General features: G+C 40.9%; 1 protein-coding gene across 3 annotated transcripts in view; it reads right to left on the reverse strand.

Moving 5' to 3' along the window:
* Positions 1 to 1,012: 1,012 nt before the first annotated feature.
* Positions 1,013 to 19,801, reverse strand: part of med1 (mediator complex subunit 1) — a 237,032-nt gene continuing 218,243 nt past the window's right edge. For all 3 annotated transcript variants that reach the window (XM_082152657.1, XM_082152655.1, XM_082152656.1), the window contains one exon: positions 1,013 to 5,429. In XM_082152657.1, coding sequence (XP_082008783.1) covers positions 1,673 to 5,429 — 3,757 coding nt within the window. In that variant the 3' untranslated portion in view covers positions 1,013 to 1,672. The remainder of the gene's footprint in view (positions 5,430 to 19,801) is intronic.

The raw sequence follows: 19,801 nt of genomic DNA on the forward strand, positions 1-19,801 counted from the left end.
CTTGGCCTGAAGACCGTGAGTGTGAAACCTGCATTTTACGCAGAATTCTCCAACGCAATAGAGGTGGAAATGGGCTTCTCCACACAGCTCGCACTGAAAAGCGACGCAGTGCCAAACGCTGCTCCTCCTGCATGGACTCCACCACCGCAGCGGCGTCTTGATGTGAGTGATCATATATATTTTAAATCACAATTTATGGTTAGGCTAAAGTTAATCCTCTGGGGTCGACAAACGCGCCGGTGCATTTTGCTGGATTTTTTCACATAGCGGCAAAATATGAAAATGCCTATAGAGAGCGCGCGCTGTTGACATCAACTCGATAAAACTCATCAGATGCATCATGCATGTACTTTACGTCGTCTTACGACCCTGTGAGTCACTCTCCATTTTAGAGAGTCTGACAGCAGGTCTCAGGAGCACGCCCCCCCGCTCACGGTTTGTCCCCTCTATCTCCGCTGGGGTCTGCCCACTTTTCTAGCATTTTTCAAATATTGCCAGTGGGTGGAGTCAGGCTCTGACCAGGGGTTTAGTTACCCTTTAACACTCAGCTTTCTGCAAGTGTGTGTGTGTGTGTGTGAGAATGACCGTGTCTTCCATTATCTTGCTTTCTGATTGGATATGGTTTTGTTTCACGTGATAATCTCCAGAACGTGCATGCGTTTTTCCTCGGAGTTCCCCCCACACATCAGGATTTCTGATCGTAAATATTAAACATGTTGAAAATTTACGATTCGCGATCGGGGCGGCTCTGACGTTCTTCCGAGCAGGTTCGGACACTCCTAACACACCTCACACCAAGGGAAAATCTGATAAGATAATCTGTTGAACCATCAAGATAATCGGGACATAGCTAGGATTGTCGGAAGAGGGAAATCGGCCCAAAATCAGCCCGATTATCTTTTGGTGTGTACACAGCATTTGGTTGCAGTATTGGACATGAAAAAGTGTTATTGAGCCATGCCTATTATCATGCTGCAGACTCAAATAGGCAATATGCCAAAAGAGCAACAAAAACTTGCCATTGCCATTTATTTCAGTCTTGAAAAACTTCATTTTACAGAAAAGACAGACAATGAAATGAATTACTATTACACACATAACCTATTTACCAAAATAAACTTGTGATAAAAAAGTGATGGTAGAAATATAAAATGTAAAATAATGTGAAATTAAAAATACACAAATTCTCTAAGATTAAGAGACTAAAATCAAAGAATGATGTTTTTAATAAATCATGTTTTAGATAATGTCCAGTTAAGCAAGCTAAATAACTCAATAAATGAAAAGATTGATTTCACAGTGTATATTGCAATATTTTTGGGGGAAAATGCAAAATAAAGCTTAGGCTTACAATTAGAAAAGGAAAACAAAACATGCATAGCAACTAAATATCTATTTCAAGTCTTACAAAATATTATTGTCAAATGATTTTAAAATGGATGACATTTTTTTTTTCCAAATAAAAATTGAGAACCTGAAGATATTTTCATTGAAATACCAGAACACGCCCTCTCTGCAAAATATATGATTTGCAGGAATTAAGCCCACATTAAAAATGGTGACACAGTACAATTATCACAATACTTCTAATAGGCTATTTTTTCCAAATATAAAAAGGAATTTTATAATAAAAGTCAGCTGCATTCATTTGCCTCTACTAAAGTCATATTGTTTATTTGAAAGGTTCTAGATTGCCAGTTAAGGCAGAGTCCATGAGGTCATCATCCTCTGTATGCATAAACACAGGACTTGGACGTGAGGACCGCTCAGAGCTAAGCAACAACATTGAAGTTTCTGAAGATATAGGGGATCTAGACCAGCCATCTGTCTTCGCTGTGTGAGAGGAGGGCCCACAAGACATCGTTGACTTCTTCTTTTCTTTTTCTCGATCTCTGTCCCTATCCCGCTCTTTCTGCTTTTTCTCTTTTTTTTTATGTTTCTTGTGTTTTTCACTCTGGTTAATGGATATGGAACTCATGTAGTCTTGAATGGGTTGGTGTGGTCTCATAGTGTGGTCATCATCAGAGCTAGGACTGTTCTGATGAGACTTTTCAGCAAATGAACTGCTACCAGACTCGCTCTCACTGTCTGGATTTATAGGCGTGTACCCAGGGGAACGGCTGTGGCTAGGGGAGCTGCGGTCATGTTTTGGTGTAGAGCCACTAAAAAGGGGTGATGCTTTGTGGCCTGAGTGCTGGGAACGCATGGCACCATCTCCAGAAATTTCTCCAGGTTTCTGAAGAGTTACTTTGGATTTAATGCTTGGGGAGCCCCCTTCTGGCTTGCTAATAATAATCTTTGCCACACCAGTGCCAGTCACTGCACTGCTTTTGGAATCAACCATCTTCTTGTCACAAGAATTGCTCCCTGATCCAGACACCTTGGATTTGCCATCTTTGTCTATCTTGTCACGCTTGCTCAGAAACTCACCTCCCTGGGAGGAAATACCATGCTTGGAGGATGTAGGACCAGCGTTTTGTGGCACTACCCCACCTGCAGTGCCACCACAGCCTTCACTCTCCTCCCCACCAATGCCCCCACTACCCACACTCTTCAGTTTGTCAATGACTGCGGTTAGAGATGGCTTTTTGTTTCGGCTTGGGGACTTTCCCTTTGCATTAGGGTTGTTTCCACTCCCACCACCACTGCAACTCCCACCACTGTTCCCATACTGTGACTGACCACTTGAAGAAAAGGGCATGGAGCCAGATGATGAGGAGGAACTTACAGAGGAAGTAGAAGATGTAGAAGTGTTTGTGGATGAACTACTGCCTAACAGTTTTTGGGTACCCATTCCACAACCTGAAGAGGACTTGGACCCTCCTGATCCTCCACTGCCCGAGCCAATAGGGGATTTAGCCTTAGATGAGGGTGGTGTTCCAGGCACCTGGCCTTGAAGTTTCATTGGAGAGGACAGCTTGTCCGAACTTCCAGAACGAGAGTGTGAGGGTGATATGTTGGGCTTCATGTTAGGGTTCATGAGTGAGCCAGGAGGCTTACCACCTTGGGGCTTATTTTTGTTTCCACTTCCTGTTCCACTGCCACCACCACTGAATGAGCCTGACAAACCGTGCTTTGTTATGGGAGAGGAGGATTGCTTGCCTGCGCCCATTCCCATGGAAGATCCTTTGGATTGAGAAGGCATACTACTTCCAATACCTACAATGCTTGATGGTTTGGGAATATTGCCTTGTCCAACAGAGCCTTCAAGTTTACTACTTTTAATCTTCCCTGAAGAAGAGGAAGAGTAGGAATGGTGACTTTTGCTATTGCTTGTGCCACTTGTACTACCAGTGCTTCCGCTTGTTGAGCTACTTGATGTGTAGCCTCCATGAGATGATGTTTTTCCTCCAGTTAAAGTCCTGGGAATTTGTATAGTGATTTTGGGGATTGGTGGAGTAGCACCTCCTGGTGGGGTCTGAGACCTGCCTGAGCTCCCTGGGGATTTTGATCCACCTGCACTTACTAATCCTCCGGAAGTGGCACTCCCACAAGGAGGAGTGTAAGGTCGACCCCCTGAGCTGTGTGAAGGTGACTTGCCATCTGGATCCAGCTTCTTGCGTTTTGATGATTTATCTTTTGATTTGCCCTCACTTGAAGGAGTGCGACTGCGTTTTACCGGCTTCATTTCAGAAGAGCATACACTCCCCATTCCTGTTCCAGAATTTCCTGTTCCATGATCTTCCTTTGCCCTTATCTGCTGCTGTTTAACCTTTGTATCATCATTTTTAAAATCATTACCAGCTACCACAATGCCCATCATGAGTGGACTTTGGCCCCCACTAGTGTGAGAAAGGTGTGAGTCTGCCATATCTGATGGTGGACCCAGTATTGGCTTTCCTCCAGCACCATTCCCACCAAAAATACCCATTTCAAAAGGGTCTTTCAATAAAGCCTCTGGAGTATTTTGGCCATGTGAGGCAGGATTCTGAGGTGTGCCTGTAGGAGTGTTCTGCTGACTTCCTCCACTAAAACTTTTAACCAGTTCAAGATCTGGGTCAGGGCTGGAGGAGCTGTCTTCAAAGTAGGTCTGTGAAAAGCTTCCCTGTCCAGGTAAAAGCTCTGGGTTGAAGTCTGTGTCTGGGAAGAAATTAGTTGAGGAAGAATCGCTATTGGGTGTTGCTGCAGTAGCAGCTTCTGCAATCAAGTCTGCTGCGTCCGTAAAGGGATTTTCATTGCTGTTTGCATTAAACAGGTCTGCCTCAAACACTGTGCTACCTTGGCCCGAACTGGAAGAATCCCGGAGTGGAGTTCCCAAGGAACCTCCTTCTTCACCAGCCATTAGGTGCTGACCATGACTGCTATTGCTTCCTTTGTTGGCCTGATCAGGAATATCAGACAGAATGTCATTGATATCAGGTCCAATACTGTCAGAGCTGGAGAGGCGAACCATACGGGCTATGGGTCCATGTGGCTGAGACTGGACTTGTGTCTGGGGTTGGACATGACAGTGTGGGTGGTATGTCATTCCAGGACCTGAAGGAGGTGTTCCACACTGACTTGGAGCTGGAGTGATACTATGAGGAGTGTCAAGTCCATCACCTGGAAGACTAACATCAAAAATAGGGTTCTGGGAGGCATCAACGTCCATAGAGAAAAGCTCTCGGTGGAAATCATCTTCAGAGTGGTGTGTGTGATGATGCTGTTGGGTCATGCCTCCCACTTGCTGTTGGAATTGTTGTTTCATGCTCATTCCGCCACCTGCACCCATTACTCCTTTATCAGAGCCTCTTGGACGCTTTTTCTTGCCCTTGGTGCCAGGGCAAGACTGCCCTTGGCTATCTGTCCGCGGGGACCCAGATGAGTTCTGTCTTTCTAGAGGGCTACTGCTGTACAATGCAGCAAAATCTTGTGAGGGATTATCCTTCAGTAGGTTCATCAGCATAGGGTGGTTTTTGGTGTTGCTTGCTGGTGAGGTGGTTGTTGGTGGGGTTTGGTGGGGCTGAGGTGGCTGGGGAGTAGGACTGGACCCAACACTGCCTGTTATTTGCAGAAGACTGGTTAGGATTGGATTCTGAGTAACTTTGTTAAAGTCATCTGAACCATGGCTCTGAGATTGTTGTTGTTGTTGTTGCTGCATTGCTTGCTGCTGGCCTCCAACCTGTACCATGGTGTCCATACATGAGCCTACCTGACCAGTACGACTCATGTTGAAAAGTGACGTGATTGGGCCTTGGAAAGAACTGCTTCCCCCTACATGGTTGCTTCCTGCAGTGCTGGTCCCACTACTTAAACCAGGAAGACCCATTGGGTTGCTCCCATCTGGCCCTGTACCCATTCCCATGTAACCTGGGCTGCCAGTTGGTGGCAAGTTCTTCTTCACTATATTTTCCACAGTTTCAGCAATAAGGGACAATGCTGGAGTGTCTGCCTGAATGGTCTCTGCCTTGCGTCGGATGGCGCGCATAGTCACAGGAATGGACATGCATCTAGGGAGGGAAAAAAAAGATACAACAGATAAGTATTTCTGACTCATTAACATTTAAAGACACATTATTAAGACCACAATTTTCACTACTTTCCAGTAAGTAGTCATTAAGCATATACTTTGTCCACATACAGTTCACTATTAATGGATGAGTTTATGACGCCTTGTGTGATGCAAACCTACTTAAAGAATTGTTCACCCAAAAATAAAAATTGTCATTAATTATTCACCCTCATGTCATTCCAAACCCATAAGACCTTCGTTCATCTTCGGAACACAAATTAAGATCTTTTAGATGCAATCTGAGAGCTTTCTGTACTTTCCATAGACAGCTACGCAACTACCACTTTGACTCTTCAAAAAGTTAATAAAGAGATCGTAAAACTAATCCATATGAATAGAGTGGTTTAGTCCAAATATTCTGAAGAGACTCAATCACTTTATTTGATGAAAAGATTTAACTTTTTTTTTTATTCATTTTTATAGCGAACATGCTTGAGCTTTCGCTTACCACAACTGATGTGTAAGTTGATGAATGTTTATGTGAATAAAAGCCTAAATTCAATCTGTCCATCATATAAAACGATCGTGTCTCTTCGTAAAATTGGGACTAAACTACTCAATTCATATGGATTAGTTTTACAATCTCTTTTTTTGAAGCGTCAAAGTGGTAGTTGTGTAGCTGTCTATGGAGTACAGAAAGCTCTCAGATTTCATCAAAAACATCTTAATTTGTGTTCTGAAGATGAACGAAAGTCTTGCGGGTTTGGAACGGCATGAGGGTGAGTAATAAATGACAGAATTTTTATTGTTGGGTGAAATATCCCTATAAAATATTTTCCACAATAAAAGCCATATTGTTACTCTAGATCAGACCCCTGGGCATTGTACGGCCCCCGGGCCAAATCAGGCCCTCTGGCTATCCTTGACCGGCCCGCGTGAGTTATTTCGTAAATTAGAGCTGGAGTCCATAACTTTTTTTGTGTGTGTTCAAAATTTACAAATATTATATATTGAGCAAGCACATCATGAATAAATTTTCCAAACCGTGTTTTTGTCCTGAATCACTATGGTACACATATAATCAGTGTTTATATTCTGACTATTTTAGGCTGATCTGGTTAAACGCTGCAGAGTAGCCCAGTGCCTGCGTGACTCGTCATAGACATGAGAGAAGTAGCCCTGGCTGCAATGTTTTTCCGCAAGACGCATGCAAATCTGTTTATTAACCCCCAGAGTGCCAAAAGTTATGGACTGCTACTTTAAAAGTAAAGGCAACTGATTTTTCTACATAAATGCCAACACTGGGGGCATTTATTGCTTTTTTATATAGTTAATGTGATGCTAGTCTTTGAAATACTTGCTTTTTTGCAAGTATTATGTTTTTGCTGCTGGGCGGCAGTGGCTCAGTGGTTCATGTAGATTGTCTACAAACCGGAAGGTTGGTGGTTCAATCCCCGGTTCCACCTGACCAAGTGTCGAGGTGTCCTTGAGCAAGACACCTAACCCCAGCTGCTCCCGACGAGCTGGATCGCCTTGCATGGCTGACACCGCCGTCGGTGTATGAATGAGTGAGTGAATGGGTGAATGTGAGGCAATATTGTAAAGCGCTTTGGTGGCCATTGGGTCTGTGAAAGCGCTATATAAATGCAGTCCATTTACCATTTTTGTATAAAGTTGTGATGCTAGTTTTTGAAACAAAAAAATTTAAATTGAACATTTTCAAAACGTTTTTGAGAATGTTCATTAAATAGTGATATAATTTGTGTGCTCCACATTTTCATTTAATTCATTTCCTGTTTTTTAATTTTTTATAAATAGAAATAATATATTGGGCAGAACTGAGTTAAGTGTATTGGTCCGGCCCTCTACAACCGCCCAAGTTTCTCATGTGACCTCTTGAGGAAATTAATTGCCCACCCCTGCGTCTAGATAGAGACAGAATCTGCTCAGTTGTGTGAAATGTGGGGCTTTTCAGTAAGACTAAGAATGGTCCCAAGGCTATAAATAAACAAAATATGTACTGATGTGTTACAATTCATATATCACTTATGCCAAACAACACAAAGATGCAGTAAAACAATGCTAATAAATGGTAAACTTTACTGAAAACACAGCATCCTCCACAAATATTGGAACCCATGGTAAATTTAAGCAAAACAGACAAAAAAAATTGCCTTTTCTGTTCATCATCTTAGTCTTAATTCAAAATATTCACATAAATCTAACAAATGTTTATCATATGAAGAACAAAACATGTAAGACAAAGTTATTGGAACCGTTACAAATTCCAATAAGTACAAATCTAAAATAAATATTTTCTCATTCATATTGCATATTTTTAAGTTCAACTTACTGCAGAAAAACTGCGGTTTCACTGGCCTCTAGATATGAGGTGACACACAGGTAAAATTTTATAGTCATCAATTTTTTTTTTTTTTTTATTGTATGGTGGTTGTGAGCACCATACAATTTACACTGCAAAGACACATTTATATGCAAACACCATATGCCAACATGTGGGTATGCATTAAACGCCCCTTTCCGCTGAATGGTCAACCAAAGATCAACCTGTGCCACTTTCAGTTCTTCCACAGTTACATGCAATAGAATAATAGTTATCCGCTGCTATAGTTGGACGGATTCTTAAAGCGTTTATTACAAATAATCTCCCTCTCATCAAACAACTGGACTCAGGAATGAGAGAAACCACAATGGGTTTGTCTCATTCCTTGACACAAACCGCACTGGGCTTGGCCTAGAAAGGGTTTTCTTCTGCATAGACATGGCTGCGGCAACCTACTTGCCAGAGAAATATTAGCTGATTATTTCAGAAATATGAATGTACCTTGCATCTGCATCCACCTTACCATCAGCCTACTACTTTGGCACATGTTGGTTTTAGCTAAATCTGTGTGGCAAACCTGCATGACCCACTGGACCGTGCAGAGATTGATTGTAGCAAAGCGCCGATTTACGCAGCAGTCATAACTTTAAGACAATACGCTGAGTTTTGGAAGTTGAAATATGAAAATGATTTTTGTATCAATGTCAGTTTACTATCACAGCACATCTATTGTTTTGGTTATTGATAATTGATTGTTGTTGTTGATTGCTGTTATCGTTACTGAATTGTAAATTTCTCATGACTTGGTCAATTGATTATTGATTAATGCGATGTGTTGATTAAATAAAAGGCAGTCCAAAAACTGTCCAAAAAGAAAGACAAAATAAATGGCTGAGAATTTATTCTGATTTTCATATATATATATTTATGTCATGACAACTCTCAGAGTAATTGGCATGGTAATAGGTGTGACAATGTTGTATGTTTGGCCTTGGTGGAATAGATCTGCTATGCTGCTGCTGCTGCTTTTATTTCTGCTGCTGCTGTAGGTTATTGCTGCTGCGGCAGAGCAAGTATGGGACTTGCTACTGCCAATACATTCACGACATGCTGCTGTAAGCAAGTAAGACATGCTGCTGCTCCAAAGAGCCATAGGAATGTGTGTATGCCATCTAATTGTGCCTGGCCATTTCGTTTTGAGTATGAGAAATGGGGCCGGACTAGATCTGCCTATGCAAGATCCCCCAAGCAGATCTAGCCATTAGAAATGTGGGCTGCCATGAGGTGCATATAAGGCGCGTGAAGCATCTCGCAGTGTAACCCTATGTGTACTAGTCAAGTGTACCCCTTTTTTTCATTTTTTTTTTTTTCAATGGGTGTCCCTAGTGACTTACCAATGTGATGTTCTACATATGTGCCTACATACCAGTGTATGCGTGCCACTAAACCAAGTAGTATGGGCCGTAAGGCTTGGCTCTAGTGGCCTATTAGACTATGTGTGCCTGGGCCTGTTTTGCCGAATGGCTTAACTCTATTGGCCTGTGACTGTGTGCCTGGGCCTGCTTTGCCGAATGGCCAAATGGCTTAACTGCTTTGCCGAATGGCCCGTGTCCTGTGACTATATGCGCCTGGGCAACCACGCCTAATGGCTTAGCTCTAGTAGCCTATGACTATGTGTGCCTGAGCCGAAAGCTCAAACATATACAATTAGAATGCGCATTATGTGTGAATTTAACAAATGGTAACAACGTTACCTAATTGCAGGCTAACTGAGATGAGAAAAAAAATTTAAAACCACCTGAGCAAATTAGTATGATAATCGTCATTATCAAACACTCTATACTCAAGAGGTGCACATAACTGGAAAATAGGTAGAACAGAAAATGTGGACGGCAGCGCTTTTGAGTAATAATATTTTTGGAGACACAGACATGTTTACTTACTGGAGTAGGATTTTTCTCCATCTCTGGTAAGATACCAATCATGATTAGGGCAGCACGATATAACGTTTTAGCATCGATATGGCGATGTGCGTATCTGCAAAATAGTCACATCGCAGGATGTGTGATGTCATGCACATATAAGGATCTTAGTTGATCGGTTCCGGTTCAGAACGCTTGTGATTCGTGAATTAATTGCAGAGTTTACCCATAATAAAGTGAAAGTTTATCACTTGCATGTGTTTTTAAGTTTAAACAATGCGCAAGAACAAGACTGGAACTCGCGCGCTGTTTTGTGCGTGCACACAGAGCCACGCAGACAGCACGTGAACACCGAATTCAGGCCTCTTTCTCTTCTCGAACGGTTTGGCTGTGGCGAGCAAACAGATTTATGGCGAATAAGGGACACAGGAAGTGTATTATAACTTCAGCATATATTAACTGATCTTGATGAAACTTCCGCAGTGTGTTCATTGTAAGAGGCCGATCACATGGATGTGACTATTGTGAGTCAAAGTTATAGCGCCACCAACTGGCAGCAGGAAGTGTGTCACTTTCAAAATGCTTTGAAATCACTCTTATTTTTACCCGATTTGCTTCAAACTTTATGTGTATAATGTAGACACACGGCAGATGTAGACCTGTGAAAGGATTATTGATATCTTAGATACTGTTGCCGTGGCAACGCTTCAAACTTTACTATTCTTTTTTGATGCTTCTGAGACTCTTAACATACTTGAAATTGCATGAAACTCGACAGACACATCACATTTATTAGCCAGTAGACATGTGCAAAGTTTCAGAAACGGGCGTGGTGGAATGGCTCAGTAGCGCCACCTTTTGACCAAAGTGGGGGGGTTATATTCATCTACAGCAACAAAACTTGGTATGTATATTGTTCTCATCAAGCCGGACAACTTTCTAATTTACAGTCAATTAGCTCCGACCAACAGGAAGTCAGATATTTTGGTTTGAATGTGGATTTTTCTGGAGAATTTTCTCTCTCTCTCTCTCTCTCTCTCTCTCTCTCGGTCTCTGTGTGTGTGAGGGGTGGGGGGGATTTTTCCCCCTTGAACGGGGTCTGAAAACTTGGTCCATAGATCAAACACGCTTGCATGAATTAATATGAAACTCGGTACACGTATAGATCTCATCGGGCGGAACAACTTTCCCTCGGTCAAGTTTTACGCCAGCCCAACAGGAAGTCGGCTATTAGGGTTTGTTTGGAGAACGCTTGCTCTGGAATTTGAAATACTCCTCCTAGGCAATTCTTTCAATTGCCACCAAACTATGTGTGCATGAAGTAAAGACATTGAGGGCGCTAAATTGTGGACGGATTTTTGATATCTTGAACGGTTTGGCCGTGTCGAGGAAACTACTTTATGGCGAAAAAAGAGAAAAACGATCTGTTATAACTTCTGCATACATGAACTGATCTTGATGAAACTTCAGCAGTGGGTTCGTGGTAAGAGGCCGATCACATGGATGTAACTATTGTGAGTCAAAGTTATAACGCCACCAACTGGCAGCAGGATGTGTGTCACTTTCAAAATGCTTTTGACAAAAGTGAGTTTTATCAACAGTTACAAAAATCAGTACGTATATTGGTGTCATCGAGCCGGACAACTTTCTAATTTACAGTCATTAGCTCCGAGCAACAGGAAGTCAGATATTTTGGTTTGAATGTGGATTTCTTTGCAAAATCGGCCTCTGAATTTTTACCCACTCCTCTTAAATGATTTATTTTATTCCCACCAAACTTTTTCAACATGATGAAAATACATTAAAGATGCTAAATTGTGAACGGATAATAAATCTCAAACGGCTTTGCTATGGCGAGGGATTAAAGTAATGTCAAAAAAGGAAACACTAAAAGCCTCATATCTTCAAAAATTTTTATTACACACCATTTATTTCTATATAAAATTATACAAATATCAGAACTAAACCCATTTTATTCTTTTTTTTTTCTCAATTTAAGAATTAAGTTTAAAAACAGCCAGAATTTTTTTTGTCCAAAAAATAAATGAATCATGTCATTCATAGTGCTATACTGCCCTCTTGTGCTCAAAATTAGGTAGGCCTATTGTATCTCTATAAAAAATATACTAGGTATGTGACGGTGAGATTATTTTACTACCGGTTAATCAACGTGTGACACCGCTGGGGGCTTTTGAATCGCTAACTTAAAAATGAAAGTAAAATATGTTCGTCCGCACGGACATTGATAATGGTGCGGAGCAGAGCAAGCGTTTAATGAATTCCTATGGAAGTAGGAATGAACTAAAAAACATTGACTCTGTTCTGCTTGTTCCTCGCCGTGGATGTGCACCGTTATGAATGCCCGTGCAGCCGTGAGCTTTTTAGTTTAATTTTTAAATTAGTGCCTTTCGGGGGGCGGATTGCTTGAAATTATTTTACAAATATAAGTTAACACTTTGCAGTTTGAAATGTTGTCCTGTATGAACAAAATGACGGAGTATGTTTTTATGTGTCCACTGTTCAATCTCGCCCGCGCCACACACACACACATTCCAGCATTGCAATCTTGACATCGCAGCCTGTTCATTATAGCCTTAATAAAATATAATAATAAAATAGTCAACCTAACATATAAAAATTACACTGCTCTGTTTAAATAGTCAGTAGTACAATTCGTACCATTCACGGTAAGCACCGCCCCATTGTGATGTTTCCAAACACATTTTTGCGCGTGTGAAGAGGATGATTTTTTCCGTCGATATTGGAACGTGAGTGAAGTACAAAGCCTATGATAAAGAATAGTTTAGCATCCAAATACATCGCAAATGTTGAAGCATTTTGATTCTAATGAGAGGGTTATGTGAGCCCAACACTGCTTACTTTCGTTTTTATTTTTACATTAAATTTAAAGCATTACTTGTGGAATATTTTGAGTGTATCATAAAATCTGAATAAAGTAAGTCAAGTAATATTTTCTGTCTTTTATATATATATATACACAGTGAGGAAAATAAGTATTTGAACACCCTGCTATTTTGCAAGTTCTCCCACTTGGAAATCATGGAGGGGTCTGAAATTGTCATCGTAGGTGCATGTCCACTGTGAGAGACATAATCTAAAAAAAAAAAAAAAAATCCAGAAATCACAATATATGATTTTTTTAACTATTTATTTGTATGATACAGCTGCAAATAAGTATTTGAACACCTGTCTATCAGCTAGAATTCTGACCCTCAAAGACCTGTTAGTCTGCCTTTAAAATGTCCACCTCCACTCCATTTATTATCCTAAATTAGATGCACCTGTTTGAGGTCGTTAGCTGCATAAAGACACCTGTCCACCCCATACAATCAGTAAGAATCCAACTACTAACATGGCCAAGACCAAAGAGCTGTCCAAAGACACTAAAGACAAAATTGTACACCTCCACAAGGCTGGAAAGGGCTACGGGGAAATTGCCAAGCAGCTTGGTGAAAAAAGGTCCACTGTTGGAGCAATCATTAGAAAATGGAAGAAGCTAAACATGACTGTCAATCTTCCTCGGACTGGGGCTCCATGCAAGATCTCACCTCGTGGGGTCTCAATGATCCTAAGAAAGGTGAGAAATACGCCCAGAACTACACGGGAGGAGCTGTTCAATGACCTGAAAAGAGCTGGGACCACCGTTTCCAAGGTTACTGTTGGTAATACACTAAGACGTCATGGTTTGAAATCATGCATGGCACGGAAGGTTCCCCTGCTTAAACCAGCACATGTCAAGGCCCGTCTTAAGTTTGCCAATGACCATTTGGATGATCCAGAGGAGTCATGGGAGAAAGTCATGTGGTCAGATGAGACCAAAATAGAACTTTTTGGTCATAATTCCACTAAACGTGTTTGGAGGAAGAAGAATGATGAGTACCATCCCAAGAACACCATCCCTACTGTGAAGCATGGGGGTGGTAGCATCATGCTTTGGGGGTGTTTTTCTGCACATGGGACAGGGCGACTGCACTGTATTAAGGAAAGGATGACCGGGGCCATGTATTGCGAGATTTTGGGGAACAACCTCCTTCCCTCAGTTAGAGCATTGAAGATGGGTTGAGGCTGGGTCTTCCAACATGACAATGACCCGAAGCACACAGCCAGGATAACCAAGGAGTGGCTCTGTAAGAAACATATCAAGGTTCTGGCGTGGCCTAGCCAGTCTCCAGACCTAAACCCAATAGAGAATCTTTGGAGGGAGCTCAAACTCCGTGTTTCTCAGCGACAGCCCCGAAACCTGACTGATCTAGAGAAGATCTGTGTGGAGGAGTGGGCCAAAATCCCTCCTGCAGTGTGTGCAAACCTGGTGAAAAAACACAGGAAACGTTTGACCTCTGTAATTGCAAACAAAGGCTACTGTACCAAATATTAACATTGATTTTCTCAGGTGTTCAAATACTTATTTGCAGCTGTATCATACAAATAAATAGTTAAAAAATCATACATTGTGATTTCTGGATTTTTTTTTTTTAGATTATGTCTCTCACAGTGGACATGCACCTATGATGACAATTTCAGACCCCTCCATGATTTCTAAGTGGGAGAACTTGCAAAATAGCAGGGTGTTCAAATACTTATTTTCCTCACTATATATATATATATATTAGGGCTGGGAATCGATTAAAAAAAATTAACTAATTAATTGCACAATTTCTGTAATTAATTGTAATTAATTGCAATTAATTGCGCTTCCCCCAAGCTTCTAATCATCAATATTTAAACTTAGAATCACCTAATTAAACAACACAGGAAAAAAAGGGAACAGAAAATAGCCCTATATTAAAATATTAAACATCAATATATCAATATATTATTCTTTTTCAATAATCAATCAACATAATCAATTTAACAGATTATTATTATTATTTTATTAATTATTAAAACAAAATATAGTCCTACAAAGCTATTATTACCAGAGCATGTGATCAGAGCAGGTCATTTTACCATTGTTGCCCAGCATGGCTATACCAGCTCAGCAAACAGAAGTCAACAGAGAAATTTCACGTTACTTGAGTGGACTTTACTTTTCCAGTGCTTAGTACATGATTGAAGCCTTTGGGCCGTTAACGACAGAGCCGCCGACACACACACACGGAACGGAGAGCTCGCCGCTGCTGGGCCATTAACGACAGAGCGAGCCGACACACACACACACACACACACACACACACGCACACGCACACGCACACGCACACGCACGCGCGCGCGCGGAGCACAGAGCGCGCCGACCGACCGACCGACCGACACACACACACACACACACACACACACACACACACACACACACACACACACACACACACACACACACACACACACACACACACGCGCGCGCGCGCGGAGCACAGAGCGCGACGCACATACCGAGCGGAAAAGACCCGCTCATGAAAGCTGCCCGAGAATGAAACCTGACCGCCGAACATGGAGGGGCGGGACGGCATAGTTCGGCCTTTTTAATAGCAGACGCAACAGGAAATCATTAAAACGAGGCAAAAAAAAAAAAGTGCTGCGTCAATTGCGTTATTTTTTTTTAACGCGTTAAACATTTCAAATTAATCGCAAAGATTAACGCGTTAATTCCCCCAGCCCTAATATATATATATATATATATATATATATATATATATATATATATAGCTGCGAGCAGCGATGAAGGGCCAAAGCCGACGGCACCGCCACCCCAGTGCCTTTAGGTAACTATAACTATAACTATAACTAAAAGGTGACTATATGATCACCATAACAAAACAAACAAGAATTTTCAAAGGCACTCTTGCTTCACAAGACTGCCCAATGTTTGTCACTGTTGTAGCAAAACTACTTCCTCTTCCTTGTAGTTTAATTAGATTTGAAACCTTAATTTTGGCTTTCACGTGTACCTTTATGGATGTGTCCAGAATGTCACCAAACACTGGATCTATAGTTATCTGTACTTTTCTATGAACTGCACTATATCCAGGAATTTGGCTCTTTGCTTGGTTTTATCCTGAATTTAAAAAGCAACTGACCTCCATCAGTCACACAGTTTGAAAGGTATATTTGATATAATGGTTTTCATATTGAAGGTTGTCTCCAGTTCCACTATAGAACCAATGCTCTGCATTGTATTGAAACATCCTTAAAGCCTTGCCATCTTCAGCTCTAATGACTGACCAATTTAAGGTCTTTTCCATCAATGCATTACTGATCTTAATTGCATCCCCCCAAAATTGTTGTAGTAACCTCCTAGCCTCCTTGTAACCCTGATCTTAGTTCATATGAATGCAAATGCGTACCAACTCTCTTGGCTGTCCACCAGTGTACTGCTCCAAAAAATAAAGCTGATCTTGACTATTATCAGTCTTTCCTCTGATGAAATGTTCAAAAGCTTGTATACAAAATTCAAACTGAAGAGGATCACCATAAAACACTTTTTTTCTCTAGAAGGTAGCAATGAGAGTTGATGCGTCTTGACAAGTAGTTAAGTGATATCAGTTTGTCTGCGTATCACATCTTCAAAAATTATTACCATCATTGGTAGCAACATGCTTTTGGCTACCCGACACAAGACTATGGGTATTACTTGTCCAGAATTTTGGTCTTCAGGGTGTACAAGCACAGCATAACTGCTAGGACTGAAGGGTTCAAAGGGCTCAAGAGTTCTTGACTGTCTTCGTAATTCATGGTCATCTCATCCATTGAAATTTCGAATTTCCTTTGAGACTAAACTGTGACTTTTGGTTTGCTTTGGGTTTCCTCATATTCATTCAATACTTTGAGTTTTGCAGCCATTTGAGCTTTCAGTTTTTCCTTTTTTGCTTTAAGCTTGTTGAATTTCCAAATCATACTTTTCTTCTAATGTAGCAGCTTTAGCCATTAGAGCTGCACGCTCAGCCTCTGCATGGACACGTACAGAAGATGCATGTGAACATTTACTTGATGCGTTTGAAACGCTGTCATGAGGATGCACACTGGAGGCATCAGTTGTAACTTCCTAAGAATCAGAAGTTGCAGAATGTTTTAACCATTTCTTAATTTCCTTCAATTTTTTTTGGAATATCATCAATTTAGGTTCATCCCAATCTTTATGATCCCCTTCCCTTTCAGATACAGGTTATGACCTATGTACAGACACCTGCATTTCCATAAAAACAGCCAAGTGCTTTTCAACAACTTCCACATCTTCACCAGCGTTTATCAATGTCATGACCTCATTCTTTTTCTGTGTAAGCACACCATGTTTTGCTCTTTGTGACCCAATCAATTTATACAATGACCCCTCATAAACTCCTTTGGGTAATTATTCATCTTTTGCAACCTCCATACTCAAATCTATCATGAAGCACAAGGGTGGTGCTTTTAAACAAAATTCCAAGCCACACTCTTTCTTCATATTTCTTGACACAGCAAGCTTCAACAGCCCAGTAAGCAAGCTTAGACCCCAAGTTTCAAATGAACTCACATACATGCTGGTTAAAGTGCCCCTATTATGCTATTTTAAAGTTTCCTAATGTTGTTTTGGACACTCCTACAACAGGTTTACATGCATCAAAGGTCAAAAAACGGTTTAATTTTCTCATAATATACATTTGCACATCACCACATTTTCAATGATTCTCAAACGACTCGTCAGATGAATCAGTCTCTCTAAATCCCTCCTTTCCGCGAGCTACTCTGTTCTGATTGGCCAGACAGCGCAGTCTGTTGTGATTGGTTTACCCCGTACAGCGCGTGTCGAAAACAAAAACGTCCATTGCCATAACGTCAGCTCTGTGTGTCCTGAGGCTTCCTACACCGTAAACTAAACACAGTAACGAACAATGACGTTGATTTTACTATATCAATCCGAGTGCGAGACCGATGATGAAACATTGGAAGAATTCATTCAACCCGAACCTCCATCGCAAGGACGACTTGAGCAGGACATTTCTCAGTGATACACTACTCGGTTTGTGGTACATTATGAGATGTTGCAACTGTAATTACTCACCATCAGTATTAACAAGTGCATGTCCATCAACAAACCGATTATTTTACTTATAGGCCTACTTATTTATTTACAGAGTATTTTTCTAATTTATTGCGGTGAACATGTGGAAACTGTATCAATAACAGTGCATACATTAGCCAAGCTCTAGCGTGAATGACTGATGTAACATAAACGTGAGTAAAACAAATCTTGCTCCATGCTTAATCTTTACTCAAAGTAGTGAGAACGACAGACGATCTGCATTAATATACAGTTTTAGGTAATAGTGGCCCACAACTGATCAGCAGAAGTATTTCAGAAAGACAGTAATAATGTCTGGTAGCCAGAATCAGGAGACCTACACAATATAAAACTCAAAACTAAGTATTTTGAACACCGTCTTTCAAGAGCAAGCGGTTTGCGAATCCTGGATTGAACTCTGAGATTTGAGAAGCAGTCGTCTGTCAGTAAAATAAAGGGAACACAGCAAAAGTTTAGGATTATACTGCTGTGGTATCGTGGTAAAGATGAATTTTAACCACTGATTCTTCACATGCTCGTCCTTGGGCAGTGAAAAAAACTGGCTTTACCTTCACATAGTAGAGCACAGCTTCTTGTGGAGCACACATTGTATAGCACAGCAGGAATCAGCTGCAGAATTGAGGGCGTTCAAGTTTTCCCTGGTGTCTGCGCGCGCAATATGCTAATGTTTCGTCTTGACGTCACAATGAAACGGCTTATGACTCGTTTGAAAAACGATTCATATAATTGACTCAGAGTCGGCTCTTACTTTTGAAAGACAATAACTTTTTATACGGTGGACTTTCAGATTTAAAACTTTGCAGGATGTTTTCATTCACTTGGAGCTATGTTACACAATACATGGAAGATCATTTTCAAAAATCCATAATAGGGGCCCTTTAAATGCTGGTTGTTTGCTCCAATTTTGCTCCATCCAAATCCCAGGTCAAAGCAGCTTTCGACTTGAATTTGTAGAGGCTTTTTGTCCACAAATGAATCCAAAATTAAAGCCAGCCATCTTGTGTAAAGGTTGAGGGATTCTTTGACACATATTCCAAGAAATGACCTCCATTCCCAATATAAATGCAAAATTAAGCATTTATTTCCAAAAGAAAGCAACAAAAAAGGTTAATGTTGTACAATTAAACAATGTGTGGTCGAAAGCTGTGTGCTCTCTCCACTTCACACCTGATTTCAATCTGACAACTTCCTTATACAGAGTCACCTTACAAAATAAAAGTAATCTCCTTTAAATTCATCAAACACATTAAATCAAAGTTGTAGGGAAAGGACGAGTAAGCAGTTAATAAGCAAATTGTGTTCTATGGAGATTTTCTTGTTATCTTTCATATTTTATGGTATGAGATATGGTAAAAAAAAAAAAAAAGTTAAAGGGATACTTTACCGTTTTTTCATATTAAACTATGTTATTCCCTTAACTAAGACGAGTTGATACATACCTCTCTCGTCTCAGTGCGTGCACTAAATCCCTCTGTCTTGCGGCGAAACTTTGTTAGCCCAGTTCATTTAATATGGGCCAAGCAGAGAAGCTACCAAACACCTCCACGTTTTCCATATTTAAATACAGTTACTCGCGAAGTGTAACTCGACCTAGAACGGTGACACAAAACAAAACGTTGCGCTTTTCTAAGCGTGTAAAATGGATAACTATTTTGTATGGCGGAATACCATAGCAAGTGCTTGTAAGCACTTCGACTTGGCGCAGTAATATCTTCACTCGTGAAAAATCCTCTCACCGGCCCCCGCTCCCTCTAGTGAAGATATTACTGCGCCAAGTCGAAGTGCTTACAAGCACTTGCTATGGTATTCCGCCATACAAAATAGTTATCCATTTTACACGCTTAGAAAAGCGCAACGTTTTGTTTTGTGTCACCGTCCTAGGTCGAGTTACACTTCGCGAGTAACTGTATTTAAATAGGGAAAACGTGGAGGTGTTTGGTAGCTTCTCTGCTTGGCCCATATTAAATGAACTGGGCTAACAAAGTTTCGCCGCAAGACAGAGGGATTTAGTGCACGCACTAAGACGAGAGAGGTATGTATCAACTCGTCTTAGTTAAGGGAATAACATAGTTTAATATGAAAAAACGGTA

The sequence above is a fragment of the Leuciscus leuciscus genome (genome assembly GCF_965113295.1).
Source record: "Leuciscus leuciscus genome assembly, chromosome: 21".
Classification (NCBI taxonomy): Eukaryota; Metazoa; Chordata; class Actinopteri; order Cypriniformes; family Leuciscidae; genus Leuciscus; species Leuciscus leuciscus.